Source organism: Cryptotermes secundus, unplaced genomic scaffold, assembly GCF_002891405.2.
Source record: "Cryptotermes secundus unplaced genomic scaffold, Csec_1.0 scaffold954, whole genome shotgun sequence".
Taxonomy (NCBI): domain Eukaryota; kingdom Metazoa; phylum Arthropoda; class Insecta; order Blattodea; family Kalotermitidae; genus Cryptotermes; species Cryptotermes secundus.
In genome coordinates this window covers 135,425-150,270 of record NW_019727792.1, presented here as the reverse complement: position 1 = coordinate 150,270, position 14,846 = coordinate 135,425, and the positions used below count along the sequence as shown (strand labels likewise).

At 39.3% G+C, this 14,846-nt stretch overlaps 2 protein-coding genes across 5 annotated transcripts in view; both read left to right on the top strand.

The window, feature by feature from the left end:
• Nucleotides 1-2,018: 2,018 nt before the first annotated feature.
• On the top strand, nt 2,019-4,375 carry LOC111865026. The gene has a single exon (XM_023852729.2). The coding sequence runs from the start codon at nt 2,691-2,693 to the stop codon at nt 4,368-4,370; it is 1,680 nt and encodes a 559-aa protein (XP_023708497.2). The 5' UTR covers nt 2,019-2,690; the 3' UTR covers nt 4,371-4,375.
• Nucleotides 4,376-10,299: 5,924 nt separating this feature from the next.
• Nucleotides 10,300-14,846, top strand: part of LOC111865024 (heparin sulfate O-sulfotransferase) — a 28,029-nt gene continuing 23,482 nt past the window's right edge. For 3 of the 4 annotated variants that reach the window (XR_002842884.2, XM_023852725.2, XM_023852724.2), the window contains exons 1-2: nt 10,300-10,417; nt 10,536-10,749. Coding sequence is in view for 3 of the 4 variants with exons in the window: in XM_023852725.2 (XP_023708493.1) it covers nt 10,629-10,749 (121 nt within the window). In the remaining variant the exon portion in view is untranslated. The remainder of the gene's footprint in view (nt 10,418-10,535; nt 10,750-14,846) is intronic. The other variant, XM_023852727.2, reaches the window with a different exon arrangement.

Genomic DNA, 14,846 nt, shown 5'->3' with positions numbered 1-14,846 from the left:
ACAAAAGTAATGAAAATTTCGAGACAACCAACCCCAGTCACAATAAAGATAGACCAAAAACAACTGGAGAATGTGAAATGTTTTAAATATTTGGGTAGCTTGTTAACAGATGATGGAAGGTGTACTAGTGAAATTAAATCCAGGATTGCCATGGCAAAAGCTGCATTTAGCAAGAAGAAGAATCTTTTTACCAGCAAATTGGACTTAAATTTGAGGAAGAAACTAGTGAAATGCTACATTTGGAGCATAGCTCTGTATGGGGCTGAAACATGGACACTTAGGGCAGTAGATCAGAAACATCTGGAAAGTTTCGAAATGTGGTGTTGGATGGTGGTGGTGGATGACCACAATGCTGCACTCATGGCAATTTGCCAGGCGATGTTGACACGTGATGAAGGCATGAATGGGACTTTCTTTTCATCAACTGTGACAATGAATGAGACATGGATGCCGTTTTTCAATCCCTCTTGCATCAGCAATTTTCCAGTGGTCAAAACAGACTCCTACAGAAGCGTTCGCAGCGGCCATGGAATCATGGCGTCGACGTTATGAAAAATGCGTACGGCTGCAGGGAGATTACATTGAAAAGTGACAGAAGTTTCAAATTTTTTGTATGATTATTGTGTGAGAAAAAAAATCGGAGACCTTAGATCCTGAATGGCTTGAATGAACTTAGAATGGCTCCAGGAGGCACTGTCTTTATATGAGGAGGAGGAGGAATAAGAGGAGAAAGATGCACAAAAATGAGAAGGAGAGGGAGAGGAAGCAGGCACCTAGCCAGGTGGATAGCAAACAGTTGGATAACACTTAATCATATAAGGGCCGTGCTATGCTCCACATACAGTATTTATCAATTACGCATGCAGCACTTCACTAACTTTCACTAAATTTGCCTATCCTTATAACAGTAAAGGCAACAGTTTCTTGCATGCATCACAGCTGACACCATGAAGCACTGGTCTGGCAACAGTACCACTGACACTGGCTACTGAGAACACTTCCATGTCACCAGCATGTACTGCAGCACCCATGTCCTTCTGTACTTGATGAGTAACATTGAATCTCTGAGGAACACCATCAGGCATTTCCTTGCCATGACTTGTGGACAGATTTGGTGCCCTGAGCAATGACTGTAGGTTATCCAGAAGAGTAGTATCATCATCCACACAATTAGTTTCACCCAGACAGACCTCTAATAGCAAGTGCACTGATGATGGTAATCTTCAGGGCACCTACACACTGTCCCATAGCTGGGTTATTGTTCCAACCAGAGTACGAATGAATGGCTCCAAATGTGTTCACAAGGGGATGATCAAAGAGCTGTTGCCAGGTATTCACCACAACACCCTCCTGAAAGAACATTAAAAAGGAAATTAGTGGGCTTCCTTACATGATGGACTACCACACTTCTTCAGATTTGAAAATAACATGTTACTTTACACAAGAGACTGCCATTATAAAATTTTGTACATCTGATTAAATTATTTCCTGTAGTGAAATCCTTTTCCAGGAAATGTCTGCTGCATGAATGCTTCTTGTGCAGCAGTCTATAAGAATCAATAGTGCAGGATATTGCAGCTTTTCCTGCCCATCCTACAGCCTTCTAAAAATAGAACATATTGTCTCGAAACCTCAAAATAGTTCATTAGTAAACATTACAAACATGGTGCTTGTGCTAAATTTTGTTGTTGAATAAACTGAACACAGACAGAAGCTAAACTTAATTTCTTTGTTGAATTATGCAACATGTAATAAAGCAGTACACCACAAATTAAAAGATACATACCGCGCTGCATCCTTGTGAGAGTCGAAGAATTTTACTTCTTTCTGTCTACTGAATGACAAGTACCCAGAAGCACTGCAAGTTTTTGTTCTCTTTACTGCAAGAAGCAATACAAAAATGGTAACACCATCACAGTGCACTTAGAACTCCTTGAAATTCTACAGACAGTCTTTGGGCTAAACGGAAAATTGCAGAACATATCATAAAAGAAATGTGGTTTAGTTGACAGTTCATCATAACCTCCCTAGCTAAGGAACAAATCTGATAATGTTGGGCCTATCTCACATCATGGGAGGGAGAACAGAAGAACTTGGAGACAAATCTGCCCCAGTACCACAGTGAACAGGGATGGAATTTGGGACGCTGAAGTGACTAGCCAGCATCGAACCACCTGAGATATGGACAGGCAGAATTCTAAGAATCACAATGAGAGTAAATTCAGTTACTATGTATTCAGGGGCTGACAGTTTGTATGTTCTCTGAGCTGTGTAACCTGTTTTCAACATGGTTCTGTAACCTGCATAAAGACTTAAAAATTTTTAGAAATATCTGCCTACATTTGAAGTCGCTCTTGTAATACTATCGTTTGCAGTTTCAGAATTACTCATATAATGGCAATAATCTCAACATTAAAATGTCTAGATCCCGAAAGGCCTGCGAGCTCTTGTAAATACAGATTATGCAATATGTAATAATTTCTTCAGTACCTTAGCGAGTACTGTTATGTAACGCCTCACAGCGTTGCGGTTGCGTAACAGCTCCGTTACCTGCAATGGTTGCCTGTTGACTAACACGAGCCGGTGTCTGTTACGTCACTGCGTTGCTGTGCTATATAAAGCGTTCGTATGTGCCACATAAGTTCAGTTTCTAGCTGTGTGCGAAGGAAGCAAGACGAGTTCTGGAAGGAATGGATCGAAGAATGGACGAATTTAGCAGTGAGCTGTACAGTGGGAGTGAAAGCATCAAATACAGCAACCGAGTAATCCTCAGCCGTCGTCAGAAGAAGAAGCTCGCTCGTCAACGTAGAGAAAATCAAGATCAAGATGGCATTCCAGCAAACAACATGAGCAAGAGCGGAGCCAAGGGTTTACGGTCAGTCGATTCTGGACACGGGAAAATAAATGGACAAATTATCACCAGTGCCCCCGCACTACGCCTGCATTCCGAGATGAACATAACGAACAGAATCCTTACAATATTTCTGAGTCATTATATCATAAGTTCCGATCAGCTTCTACGTCTAGGCTACCCCGTCGAGAGTCGCGTACATCCTGGAAAAGCAGTTATCTACAATGACCCTACTGTTTACAAACTCTTCCAACGGGGCAAAACTTCCTCACGATTAAACGTCAATGCTACTGAATTCGTTCCTTTATGGGCAACTGAAAATTGCCAACAGGAATCCCATGGTATCATAACAAGAAGAAGCACATCAAATATCATGGAAAACGAACATCGGCTATTAGAGAAGGCCGTAAATGAAACTGAAGGCAATCAGAACAGTGATAAGTTTAGTGGTAACCGTGGTGTCGCTGCATTTCTCTGTGATAAGAAACTCAGCTACGAACGCTACGATGGAGGGCGGCGTGAAGGTAATAGCAGACCTAGAAGAGGCTGGACTGTGAAATTTCAAGGCGTGACGAAAAAGGACAGTAAATCATCAAACGGTACCCTGAAGAGCGAGGGCGAAGATCAGCAGTTGAGTGATACTAGGGAGAAGAAGTGTGCCCGCTGTGGTCGTGGTTTCTATTTAACAGTGGAGGGGAAATACGCGACTCAAGAAAAGTGTATTCATCACTGGGGCAAGATAGAGAAGGCAGTGGCACCCCAGCTGCCCCAGCCCCGCAAGGTCGGTGTTGTCGGTCCTGTGAGAACAATAAGACGTTACAGTTGCTGTGGAGGTAATCCAAGTTCAGGTGGGTGTAGTGTGGGTGAACTACATGTGTGGAATGGCGTCGGCCCTGGAGTGAATGACCCACTTGATGGTTATGTTCAAACTCGTGTTTGTAAGACTTTTCCCCCTGATGGGAATTTTGGTATTTATGCAGTAGACTGTGAGATGTGTTACACAGCACGTGGCACTGAACTAATTAGAGTGACTGTGGTGGCGTCCGATGGTCATCTCGTGTACGACAGGTTGGTGAAGCCAGAGAGCGACATTATAGATTATAACACGAGGTTTTCAGGAATCACGGCACGTGATCTCAATGAGAATGACACAAAATCATTACGGGATGTCCAGAACGATTTAATGGGCTTCATAAATGCCGACACTATACTTGTGGGTCATGGATTAGAGAATGACCTTCGTGCCCTGCGCATTATCCACGGCAGTGTGGTTGACACATCTGTAATATTTCCTCACTCTAATGGTCTTCCATATCGTCGGTCCCTGAAGTCACTCGTAAGCGAGTTCTTGGAGAGAGATATCCAGCAGGATTCATCTGGACATTGCAGTTTTGAAGATGCAAGGGCCTGCATGGAACTGATGTTGTGGAGGATCAGAACAGATTTTAACTACATTTTTCAAAGTGGTGTACAAAATCTTTTGCAGTTGCAGAATAAATCTGAATGTATATGCTGTTAACTGAATTTGCCTTTTAATTATGCTGTTGTATCTTAAGAGTCCTGTTGTTATAAGTTTATTCAAGAAATTATGAATTTTGTCTGTTGTGAACTTTAATTTCAAAATTTTCACTGACATTTTCTATCATATCCGCATTTCATATAGGTGTGATGCAGAAATACACATTGCTCTAAAGTACAAACTCCCATGTATGAATATAATATCATGTAGAGGTCTACAAGTTATCTTCCCTCATTAACAAATAAAAGGGATGTAACAAGGCTGCCTCATTATGCCACTTTGGAATTCAGTACGAGAAGATGACAATAAAGATGAGGCAAAAAACTTACAGTAGTTATGGTAGAAGACGACTATCCTGCAGCAATGAATATTCAATTCAATTCTTCATTATTTATATTGATATTTTTATAATGTTTTGTCGTAGCCTAACTGATAATTTTTTGAATTAGGGGATCCCACTGATACATTTAGATGTTTTATCATGACGAAATTGATGATGATGATGTAAGTTTAGTTAGCTGATTGGCAAGTGATATATTTCTACATTTGGTGAACTCACAGTTCCTATGGGTTAGGTTGGTGTTTATAGATACTCAGCTAATGAGGTACTCAGTGGCTTTGTCACTTTTCAGCAGTGAAAGTTCTTGGAACTTAATTGATGCATATTGGAATGAATACATGTTTACATGTCTCGTAACTTAGTTTAAAGCAAAATGAAAAGCTACTGGTTTCACTTCTCATATATACATTACTCTTACTTGATACAATTCACTGATGATAGTGATTATAGCCACAACACAACTCTACCCGTGTGATGTGCATAAATATAATAATATATAATAATGGACTGCTTCTATATCTGTGGTGACTGTCTTCTCTGTACGGATTGATTGAGGTAATCATCATTATTACAGTATATAAAAATATGGGCTAAGCTGCCAAAACTCAATACAAAATAGGCAAAAATAAATCAAACCAAAGTAAATCTACCCTAGTCTAAGTGTCTTGAAGTCTTCTTGCACGTGCATTGGGCCATCAGATTGTCACTGAGATTGTCAGCCAAGTCTGCAACCTCCATAAGGTAGGGAGGTCTGTTGTCTTTTGCAGGTTCCTGGGCATACTTCTCAGTTCAGAAGTGAGGCTACCAGTGCCATTGCTAAGAAAGACATTTTGCATGGAGACCAGGTATCAGCTCAAGTTATGGGCAGTGGTGTCCATGCCTATCTGTGTACTGTTGAGCCTTCTAGGCAAGACAAGGGGACCGACTCAAAGCAGCGGATTGTGAGCAGTGAGAGTGTGTTCAGGCGTGGCAACCCTCAGCAGCATCAGAAGAGAGAAAGATATGGTCACATCTTCAGATTTGTCACACTCGCTTAAAAGGCAGAAATTTGTTGTGTGGTGATCCACCACCCATTTGTCTGCAGTGTTGTTCACTCTGTACTGTTTCTGATATATAATGAGTGTGATACATTTCACTACATCCTTGACAATGAACATGGTGGATTGTATGACAGTCTGGCATTCATAAACAGTATGGGTGTTGCAAAGTATGAGGGCTGATTGGAAGGTAGCGTCTGGTGAGCTGTTGGCAAAGCAAGCAGTTTGAAAGAATGTTATTTAATACAAAGAAATATGTACATATTTAAGCTGCTCCCTCTACATCGTTGCCCCCAGAATTGGAGCCCTTGTGGTAATAGGGATTGGCTTTTTCTTTTGGCTGTGTTGGGGAGGTCTGCTGCCTGTGAGCTCAGCCACATGTTGACATGTTCCATCAGCTCCTCATTATGGCTGAAGCACTGTGATCTTACCTAGTTCTTCAGATGAACAGGTGGTAGGTGCTTTGATTGAGATTAGGGCTGTAAGGAGGGTGGTAAAACAGTTCCCATTCAAAATGCTCCAGAACTGCTAGAGTGTGAGCAGTGTGTGTGCATGCGTGTCTGTTATCATGGAGAAGCACTACAGCAGATGTCATTCAATGTCCTTTGTTCTGAAAGGCCCTGTGGAGTTTTTTTTTAGTGTTTCATGACATGAAATGTGTCTGAGCTCACAGGCACGAGAAATCTTGTTTCCTTATATGGAAGGTGCCTCAGTTCCGGTGGTGACAATGTTGAGAGGTAGCTTTGGTGTGTACATATTTTTTTGTCTGTAATCATTTTTTTCTCATTGCTTGTTTTGTTGGCAGCTTACATTAGGTTATTTTCTGAATAGCCCTTGCATTTATAGGGGTACATGGTAGCGTACTTGGTTGAGGCATTATGCTACAAGCCAGAAAGTTTTGGGGTCGAGTCTCAATGTGGTGGACTTTGTCAGTTGACCTAATCGTTCTATCTGCACTATGGGCCTGTCTCTGACTCAGCCTCTAACAGAATGTGTACCTGGAATATTCCTGGGGGATAAAGGGTGGCCGGCACGTAAGGCTGACAGTCTTACTGCCATCTATTAGCTAATTGTCTAGATAATGTGGGACCCTCAATGTCTCACAACCCTGTGGGCCTCTATGGCCATTCACAGGGGTGGCTTTATTTTTACCTTACCTTTACCATTTGAAAGGTTTTCGGCTGTCAAGAATGCTGAGTCAGTGGCAAAACTCGCACGCATCCCGCAGCACATCAGTTGCTGCAAAGGGCAGAGCCATGAACTTGCCAATCTGCTTGAATTTCTTCTGTATTTTGTCCTCTCATTTACTTATCAGTTTATAATAATGTGGTCTCTGATTTTTTTATTACTTTTTCCTGAATATTGCAGTATTTCTTATAGTATAATGATTTCAGCCTATCGTCACCTGATTCTGTAAGTGTACTATTCGCAGTCGGTATAGTGACTGCCTATGTGTTACGTGACTGAAGGTTCAGAGTTCAAGTCCTGACAGTCAAGAATTTTCTCTTGTCCACTTCATCCAGACAGACTGGGGCCTGCCCAGCCTCCTATCCATTGGGTACCAGGGTCTCCTTACCTGGTGGAAGAGCGGCCAGGGCATGAAGCTGACCTCTATCGAATGCCGAGGTGGAGAACATGTGGATCTATACACCCAGTCCCCTATATGCCTTCATGGTGTTGTGCTTAATTAGGTATGGACAGAGATAACTTCACATTTTACCTTTGCTATATGAAGTTTGTTTATTTCTACATAATATTCTTATACCCTTAGTTATCCATTTATTAGTTACATTTTTCCATCTTTTTATATATATTATATACTAATGGAAATCTGTTTTCAAGATTTAATAAGGAAATATTAAGAAATACATTAAATTTGCTATTAACATTTTCTTGGTTGTCAACTTCTTTCCAGTTTTCATTTTGTAGTGGAGACTGAAAAATTGTAATTTTGTCTCCACATGAATCTCCCTAAATTCATATTTAATCTTCTTATGCATCATAGTTTGCAAATTTTCAGGTATTAATATTTGTCCATCATGATCTGAAAGACCATTTATAGCAGGATAAACTTGGAAATTGATATGAATACTCTGTCTGTGAAAAAGTTATCACTGAGATAGAGGTTGAACTTGTTCTTTTTGTAAAGACAATTATTTGTACTATATTATATGTTATATAATAAATTGGATCAGATTCCTGTCTGGAGCCATATAGAAACATAAATTATACAGTTTCATCTTATTTATAGATCTCTTTAGAGCACATGCTTCAATTTTTTTTCTCTATGCTTAAATCGGATAGGCTCAGCCCTTGATATAATATATAGTCTTTTTCTAAAATACAAACTCCATGATTCCTAAATATGCTATGTAACAATCCAGTAGCTGATTATGTTTATTTTCTTTCTGTAAATCCTTAGATACAGGTCAAGTCATAAGTTCCATTCATTAATACCGACAATTTTAGCTTAAAAATTGATATACATTTTACACCATTCTCTGTGTACAGTGAAGTACTCATCTATTGAGTAAAAGGAACTAGCATGTAGATTATTCTTTAGCGCTAATTTAAACTGTTTAGTATCATTACTCCAGTTTTGTCACTATGTGGTAGATTATTGAACACTTTTACGCTAGTGGACTCCTTTCTGATACAGTGATAAGTCTGATGAAGGTAGGTGAAAGTTATATGTTTGTCTGGTATTCTTGTTATAAAAGTTAAACCTATCCCCGTAACAGTCTGTGAAGGCCCACAGGGTTGTGAGATATCGAGGCTCCCACATCTTCTAGGCAATCGGCTCACAGATGGCTGTGATGTTTTCTGCCTAATCGGATGGGCATTGCCTAGGTCTTTTTTGTATTTACAATAATTTTTTCTATAAAAATGCACTGGCTGGCTGCCCTTTACCCCCAGGATGATTGCTGGTACTTATTTCTGTTAGAGGCGGAATTTACCACAGGAAAATAGTGCAGTTGGAAAGATAGGTGAAATGAAAAAATCCAATGGCTTCAACGGAAATCGAACCCGTGACCTTCCAGCTTGTAGCATAGTGCCTCAAACTAACTATGCTGGAACTGAAGGCAATGAGAACAGTGATGTGTATAGTGGCAATCGTGGTAACGCTGTATTTCTATGTAATTTAAAAATCAGGCGTGTTAGAGGCGATGTAAAGGTGATTGCAGTGACTCGAGTTTGAAATTGCAAAACATTACAAACGTGAGGGAGACGAAATCATTGAACGGTACCCTGAAGTGCGAGGGCCAAGATCAGCAGTTGAGTGATACTGATGAGAAGTGCGCCCGCTGTAGTTGTGGTTTATCTTGTAACACTGAACGTGATATACATGACTCGAGAACAATGTATTTATCGCTGGGGTAAGTTAGTGAAGGCCGGTGAAGGCAGTGGCACCACAGCCCAACGAGGTCGATGCTATTTAAACTAGCAGACGGTACTGTTCGGGGAGAATTACTGTCCATATAGGTTGGCCCTACATGCCAGAATGCGCACTGTGTGCACTTAAAAATTTTTGTTTTAAAATAAGTGACTTGGCGACATTTGTTACGAATAATTGAATTGACGTGCAAATAGTTACTATTTCGGGACGGGATTGTCACTACTCATGTTATCTCTTGCCAGATTATGTGACACCACCGTCTCCTTCAAATTATTTATTTGTGTCCCGTAATAGAAACGTAATCCATTAAATTCCAGTGTGTACCTGTAATAATAAAGGCACTGAGTAAGAAAAGACTATATTTCGAACAAGCCTTTTTTTATCTTTGAACTAAGATAATTTTAGGATAGGCAAATTCAACAAGGTTTTGAATTGTTTCATTTTTGGTCCGTTACAATATCAATCACAGAGTTAGTAGAGAGTCCGTCGAGTGTAACAATTTGTAGGTCTTTTTTTAATATCACTTCTGCCTTACATGTTTCGGTTTGATACAACCATCATCAGAGGCACTTGCTATAATTATGGAAACACTGTCGTTGTTTATGATGTTCACAGTTATGTTTGTCGTGTAGACGCTGCTACAATATGCTGACGTGTAAAAGCACAAAACTTACTAAGATATGTAAGATTTGAGGCTTTCACGGCGGTGACTATGAAGAAAGCAGTCTTCTGGGATTTGGCACCGTGTATATGTGGTGTTAACCGACGTTTCGGTTTACCGTTTCTCATGGTGTTTTCGCTTGCAGATTTCTTATACTTTTTCTTCTACCCTGAAGATGGGGGCGATACGTTCCTCCGAAACGTCGGTTAACACCACATATACACGGTGCCAAATCCCAGAAGACTGCTTTCTTCTTACTAAGATAGTTGAGTACACTATCAAGTTCTCGCTTTTCATCCGAAACTGTTTTTAAGTTAAAACGCTAAATGTTAAAATATTTAATCTAAAATGCTGAATTCCTCCTTGTTAGTTCATCCCGAAGATGGGAGACGTCAGCTTGAAGTTCTTTGGCTTATGGTTCGATGTTTCTTATGTGCTGTGTGTAGGTTTTTTCTTTCAACAGCATTATCCGTGGAGTCCGTGGATCACTGATTTGTACTTGCCGTATGATGGCGCTGAGTTATTTTATGTAGGTTATGGGAAGGTGCGGAGTAATACGTTGTGATATAATTAAGACAATTTTAATTGTGTGGAAAGATGATTGAAAATGACGTAAGGCACAATTTAAAAATCACACAGTGTTTATCACGGAAGCGTTTTTTTAAAAACCTTGTATTCCGGTATGCTATGTTAACGTGATTACCTAACCCGATTTTCTTTGCTGTTTCAGGCAACGTGAATTATAAGACAAAACCGTCTGAATGGCATTCTGTAGTGAAGCAGTGTGTAACATAATAAGAAAGTTGAACTCATAATATCAGTAATGGTTTTTCGTACAGTGGCTCCACGAATGAGGTTTATTATCATAATATTGTGTTTTGTTATATTTATTTTTTACTTCGAAATGCGTATTATGAAAATTGAAGACGGCAAACGTAAGCTTGGTAATTAAGTCCAAAATCTGTTACGATTAAAATATTGCCTGTCTTCTTTACAGAGAATTTAAGAAATGTAAAAGAGATTTGAGTTTTTTAACATTCCTGGTTGAAAAGGTCTGCATGTGTAAAATAGAAATAATGAATGCTATCGTTTAAATTTCCATGAGGTTTTTATGAACTGTTGTAGCTATAATTATGAGAAATGTGTTGTCCCAGGGTGAACTCAGTGTCAAGTTGCAATCTGGATGGTAAAGGTAGAGGTAAAGTCACCTGTGCTTAATTAAGCACTATGCCATGAGAACATATGGATGCGTGGAGGTATGGCTCTGCCATGCTTGACTCTGGCACAAGATATAGCCGAGTGGTCAGCTTCACACCCAAGCTGCTTTATTCCTCAGGGAAATTGACCCTGATACACACTGGATAGAAAGCTAGGTGGCTCCCATAGCTGGTCTGGATGTTTTGGAGAAGAGAACAACCTTGATTCTGCTGGGATTCAAACCCTGGGTGTTCAGCAGTCTAGATTTTTACAGTTATGTATTTAAGATTATTTAACAGCATTTGCTGTTGTGACCCATTAGGCTGGTGGGCAGGCAGATAGATGATAGTTACATAGACAGATAGGAAACTTGAAGCTTGCAACAGTGAGTTGATAGTTTACAACATGGAAACAAAGGCAATACTTTGGTGCTCTTCTCCACATTTGGCACCAACTGTATGTAAACTAAACTATGTTACTAATTACTATAAAAGGAAGACAGAGACTTACCATAATTTATCAGATCTGGAATTAATTCCCTTCAAGCATGCCTCACAGCATATAAGCAAGTTTTATGACACCTGAAGCACTCAAGGGATTCAGTGTATTGCTTACATAACCAACCTGAATTCACAGATTGCCGGAAAAATATCTGGTTGAACACTTATAGCACACCACACCAATACATTTATTCTGTGCTATGTTACTTAGTTGAATTGTATGAGGAATTTCTTTTCTTAATGTTCATTTATTTTTACAACTAAAGTGAGGCCCTATTGTTTGTAAATGACAGCTGTGGGCCAGTGACTGTCTTGGACATTTTTAGGAGCCAGTTGCAATGTGGAGTCTTGCTGCATAATCTGGTTACTTAAACTCATGCACAAATTTTCTTTAAGAGGTAAAATTTAATTAGTCTTATGGCTGTGAATGGTAACAACAGCAACACACCAGTTTCTGGTGGAAAGTTTCTTAACAGTTTGTAAGAACTATTTTATAACTGTCCCCGAATGTCTTAAACTTCCTCAGTTAGCACATCCCTCTTGGATTATTTCTTTTTGCCACAAAGTAAAGGCGTGACCCACTTCCCTTTTGCATGCTTCTGTATGCACAGCTGTGTGGAAAGGAATTCTTGTAGGTATTTATGAGTGAGCATCTGAATACACTTTCTGTAAGCTTTCTTTCTTATGTAAAGTTAAGTGAAAGTAAAATGATTAATTAATCCTTGAAGATGTATGGGCAAGTGGAAAGCAAGAAATGAGAAATTCCTTGTAATTATTCTGTAGTAATTCCATGTGCAATTAACAAACTGTTATAATGAATTACATGTATTTACTAATTCATTAACAGAGTAGAAAATGTGTGACAAAAGAAATTAGTTCATTGGTGATTGAAATTATCTTCTGTTATTATATGGACTTAATAATTTCTTATTGTAAGCTTGATTTGAAATTTAATTCTTGCATAATATACAACTTTTTGGTACACTAAGATAGCGGTTGGTCTGTGAGATAAAGTCTCTGTCTAGTGTTGATATTGAGAAGCTCTTACTGAAAAAGTACAAATTTATCAACTGTAATGGCCATTAAAGCAAATATACAGAGTGTAAATAAATACATGTTACAATGCTCTGTGGTAGATAGATGGGTTCAATCTGATCATCTTTTATTAATGCATGTCTGGAAATGCTCCAGTCTAGAAAACCAAGATTAAAGGCCGTGGGGATCCGTTGCACTGACCATGATACACCCTCTGCATGCAAAAATTGGCACTAACTTTGCTGACAAGCTGTTGCTCGGTCAATATAGTTCGCTTGCAGGCTAAAACCACAGAGTTCATTTTTGTTTTTGTCCCGAAACGCTTTCTTTATGCATTAAGCCTCTGAAATGTGAAGGACACCGCCCTTGCCTCACACCTCTGCGACTTGCTGGTGACATTTAGCTAACATTTCTCCAAGAGGCCTTACCCGAGCTGCTGGAAATGGTGCCTTTGGAAGTGGATCGTGAAATGTGGTTCCAGCACGATGGCGCCCTGGCACACAGCACTAATGTCCGTGAGTGTTCGGATGAATATTTTGGCAACGGATGGTTTGGACATGGAGGCCCAGTAACCTGGTCCCCTCACTCCTCTGACTTGATTCCATTGGATTTATTTCTCTGGGGGTACATGCAAATCCTCATGTACGAGACTCCAGTGGAGACACAACATGATCTTGTGGCAAGAATTGCAGTAGCAGCTGGAACCATCTGGGAAATGCTGGGAATCTTTCAGAAAGTTTGGAATAACATAGCCAGGCAGTGCAGAACATGCAGTGAAGTTGGTGGCCACCATTTTGAGCAACTTTTTTTAGTGTAAAACAATGATAACATCCCCTAAAACTTGTGCATCCTCTTGGAGAATTTTGTGACCCTTAGTGCCAAATGAAGCGCTTCCGGACATTGGTGTAGTAACAAAATATCATCAGATTGAACCCTTCTGTCTACCACAGAGCGTTGTAACATGTATTTATTTACACCCTCTATATTTGGTGGTGTTAGTAGGATGCAGAAAATCTTGAATAAACCTTTACACATCTGAGTTCTCTGAGCAGTAGCCATAATTGTGATTGTTTTCTTCTGTGGAAGCAATTGTTTATTACTGTTGTGTTTTCCTAGAAAATTATACCAGATGACGACTAAGTGAAAGGATGCAAAGTACATTGTTTTAAAAAATTCTGTGCTAGCTAGACATAAAGAGGTCTCATTGCAAAGCATTGTGAACTTAATTTCAGTATTGTCTGGTATATAGAACTAGTACTAGCAGCTTCTTAAGAAAACCACAAAAAGCTCATTATAAAGCTGGGTATATATCGGCACATTCTGTGTGATCAAGAACTGCAAGTATAACTGAAAATTCATCACTGCCTGTAACTGAGTAGTTTACTCTGATCATTTTCTTAATAGGATTTGAGACATATGTTTCTAGATGCCACGCATTGCACTTTTGTTGAATTAACATCACAAATTTGAGAATTGAGGTTCCCATGATTGTGAGTATCTAGATTATGATCATCTGAGGTGTGATGTGTAGTTTAGTAGACAAGTACCAAACCTGTGGAGGAACCAGCTTCTACCGTCAGAGTAGAAAGAACCCCAAAAATGGAGGCATTAGTTTCCTCTGAGATGATGGTACCCATCTTCCAAAGTCAGTATGGTGTCCCTCTTACTGTTTTACACATTCTGCAGGATGCCCACATTATCACTGATGTGATGTTGAGTTGTGCAGTATCTCAGGAGATGACTGCCATAACTTAAGTAATGTGGCAGGTTATTTAATTGATTTTAATTTATTCTCTAGTGTTATACCTTTTACGTCCGTTGTTTTAAAACCTCTCTGGCCTATATTCAGCCTGTTAAAATTCTTAACACAGTGTCAATTGATCTTTTACTGTACATTTTTGGCCACTGGTAGTCTGACCAGTTCAGAGTTTTACACCTGTTACGTTTTCTAAATTTTATATTAGGTTTAATAGCCTGTTTTTTTTTATTGAAAGCCTTCACAACAGAACAATAATAATATGTGTATGTAGTTTCAAGTAGTACTTTACTGCATGTTTCGGCTTCCAAGAAGCCATTAGCAAGTAAATACACCTAAAAACTGTAGCTATGGAATTGTATGCTAATTACATGATGTAGTATTACATTTTCCAAGTAGTCTACAATAATATAAAATATGAAGTTACAATGAAAGTAAAGTCTTAAAATGAACTAGCTACATAATTAAAATACAGTTAAGAGCTGTACATATAATTATACAGTATTTCAAAGTAGGTAGTTGTAATCGTAAAAATGTATGGTTGTGTTTATGT

Excerpts from the sequence above, each read along its gene's own strand:
- LOC111865026 (XM_023852729.2), top strand. The coding sequence starts at position 2,691 with ATGGATCGAAGAATGGACGAATTTAGCAGTGAGCTGTACAGTGGGAGT.